Below are 2476 nucleotides of genomic sequence, written 5' to 3'. Positions count from 1 at the left end.
GAGTGTTCCAAGACAACTGACCTTATTTCCTCGCACAGTTGAGTTTAATCAGAAACATCTCACTTATTTAAATCAGACGGATCTCCCGTTGCGGTACATGTCCAATGTATTTACTATTTGGGTATGTAGATCTAGCGAGCGAATGTAGACCTATTAGGCAAATCTGATTTAACTGGCTTCGTCGTAAAATTCGGCAGTTTTAGTATCACCTTAAAATCATGAATATCAAACAACCGTTGTAGAGGTTAATCAATCAACCGTAAAAATGAGTCAATGCGAGGAGATTTTGACCGGTTTGGCAGTGAATGTTTTGCATGGAGAATGGGACCCGAATTGTTATGGACTGATTTAACTTTTTTTTTTTTTGGTAAACAAGCGGTACGTTATTACAGGGGTGATTGAACCATTCGTCAAGTAAACGAACGACCCCCTTCACGTTGGAGACCTTCAATATACTCGTAGATTACAGTTAGTTATCATCATACCAATCGAATGAGAAGGCTTTAAGTCCAAGATAAATGACCTTCTGTACGTTAAGTGGGTTATTTGATGTGCATTGGGTAGATTATATTCGCTGGGAGACTTCGGAAACGATCTTTAAAATCAACAGCCACAGTAAATATACTCTAAGGACTAGTATTTCAATAAATTATGAAACAATTCCTGATCTTCCCTCGACTGTATGACCTAACGATAGTCGTGATACACTGCTGGGTCCCGCCACCTTTACATGTCCTCCGAAGCATTGGTAAGTTCTGTACCACTAAAAACTGCCAAGTTGTCAGATTCGAACTCACCGCATAGAGATGATACGAGGGCATTGTTTTTAACGATTCCTTTTAATTCGTGAAAAAAGTGTGCGAATGCGAGTATTCTCGCCGGTCTTAAGAGATCCTGTGTCCCCTTCAAAATTATAAAAACTTTGTCTGATAGTACTTTTGAAACTACTTTTGAGCTCTATTAACAAGCTGTGCTGAATGGGTACTGTGCATCAAGAGCAGTAAAGGGAGACAGGGACGAGCAGAGATACTTATTACAGAGAATTGCATTTGTTTATAGGTTTATATTTGAACTTGAAAAAAAAAAAAGACAATGTATTGTAGTAGTGTTAAACGTAGAATACGGCCCCCGGAACCGGAAATTTTAATCCTCAATGGAATACGGGTACCTGTTAAAATAGATATAGGCATACAAACCAAGTGTCGACATGGTGTAGGTATTACTTCGTAGAGTTACAATGTGCGATAAGCTCCGAACCATTACCGCCTAATAGGTGGTAATGTCCGAACGCGTAGAACCTGAACAATCCCCTTTAGAGGAAAGTATCAATAACTTGCATTCCTTATAATATATAGAGGAGCTAACGAATCGTACAGCATGCTGGTGCGTGGCATGTTACCGAGTAGAGGGCACCCTGCGCTAGCGAGTATCAAGATCTTCAATGTATCGATTCTGCTTACATAAGTTCTTGTTCACTACGAAGAGTGATTTTTAGTGCGCTTTTCACTTTCAAAAGATAAAAAGCGCACTTTTGTGCTCTTGATGTCTGTCTGAGTCACAAAGGCTCCCGAACTACTCCACTTGATATTTGCTTGTTTAATTGTTACTAACGTAAAGGTTAGACGAAAAAGAAAGAATTTAAATGGCAAGGCATCCGTATCTGCACAGAGGCAATTCAAATTTCTTATTATAAACGCGTTTGAAAAATTAATAACAGATATGGACAATAAAAGTAAATCCTAAGATCATTTCAAAAGCTACGTTTGGGCACACCTTAAAAATGGGTTTGCGCATATGTGAATCCATTTGAATTAAACGTATAAAAATAGCTTTAGCCATTCGCGTTTGTACACTGTTTAATGACTTGTTTCTACTAAGTTATTGTCACGCGTATAGCGGTCATGTGTGTAACTTCCTAAAGATGATTTTAAGCTTCTCGTGATGGTAGGAGGTTACATCAACTCCGCTTTATGCAAAAAAAAAAGAAATATGCTAACTCTCTTGTTACTTACCAACAATTCGCCGAGGTTCCCAACTGTTCATGATGTAAAGAAAATATACGCTCACGTGTTGATTCTCTTTTATTTTATATCTCTTATAACACATAATACAATTAACGGTATTTAGGTAACATAATAAGTCTTAACACCTATCGATTTACTAGGAATGTAGTATATGCTAAGTACAAACTATTATCCAAGATCTGATCATCATTCGACGATGTTTTCATTCATTATTCCTGGAGATGACTGATTCGTTGTTACTCGACGATGTCGATTTTTGAGGTTTTTTCCTCTTCACCCTGCCCTTTTTTAACTTTTTTAAACCCGTAAGGATATGAATCGTACTTGCTGAAACGTCTTTTCAATAAATTAGGACGAAATATCTTCTCTTTTTCAACAGTTAACACTTGATGATCTACGGTTCTTTCAAAATTCTTGTACAATATCTTTTGTGGAGGCTCTTCGTAAATTAT

General features: G+C 37.4%; 1 protein-coding gene across 1 annotated transcript; it reads right to left on the bottom strand.

Moving 5' to 3' along the window:
* Positions 1–1890: 1890 nt before the first annotated feature.
* On the bottom strand, positions 1891–2476 carry LOC116160274 (the record flags this gene model as incomplete). Its single annotated transcript, XM_031473448.1, is given in 1 exon segment — positions 1891–2476. A coding segment is annotated over 1 exon segment (216 nt), but the record flags the coding sequence as incomplete, so codon positions are not given.

Source organism: Photinus pyralis, unplaced genomic scaffold, assembly GCF_008802855.1.
Source record: "Photinus pyralis isolate 1611_PpyrPB1 unplaced genomic scaffold, Ppyr1.3 Ppyr1.4_LG1, whole genome shotgun sequence".
NCBI classification, from domain to species: domain Eukaryota; kingdom Metazoa; phylum Arthropoda; class Insecta; order Coleoptera; family Lampyridae; genus Photinus; species Photinus pyralis.
The sequence above is the reverse complement of the archived record's forward strand: the minus strand, read 5'-3'. Positions and strand labels throughout refer to the sequence as shown.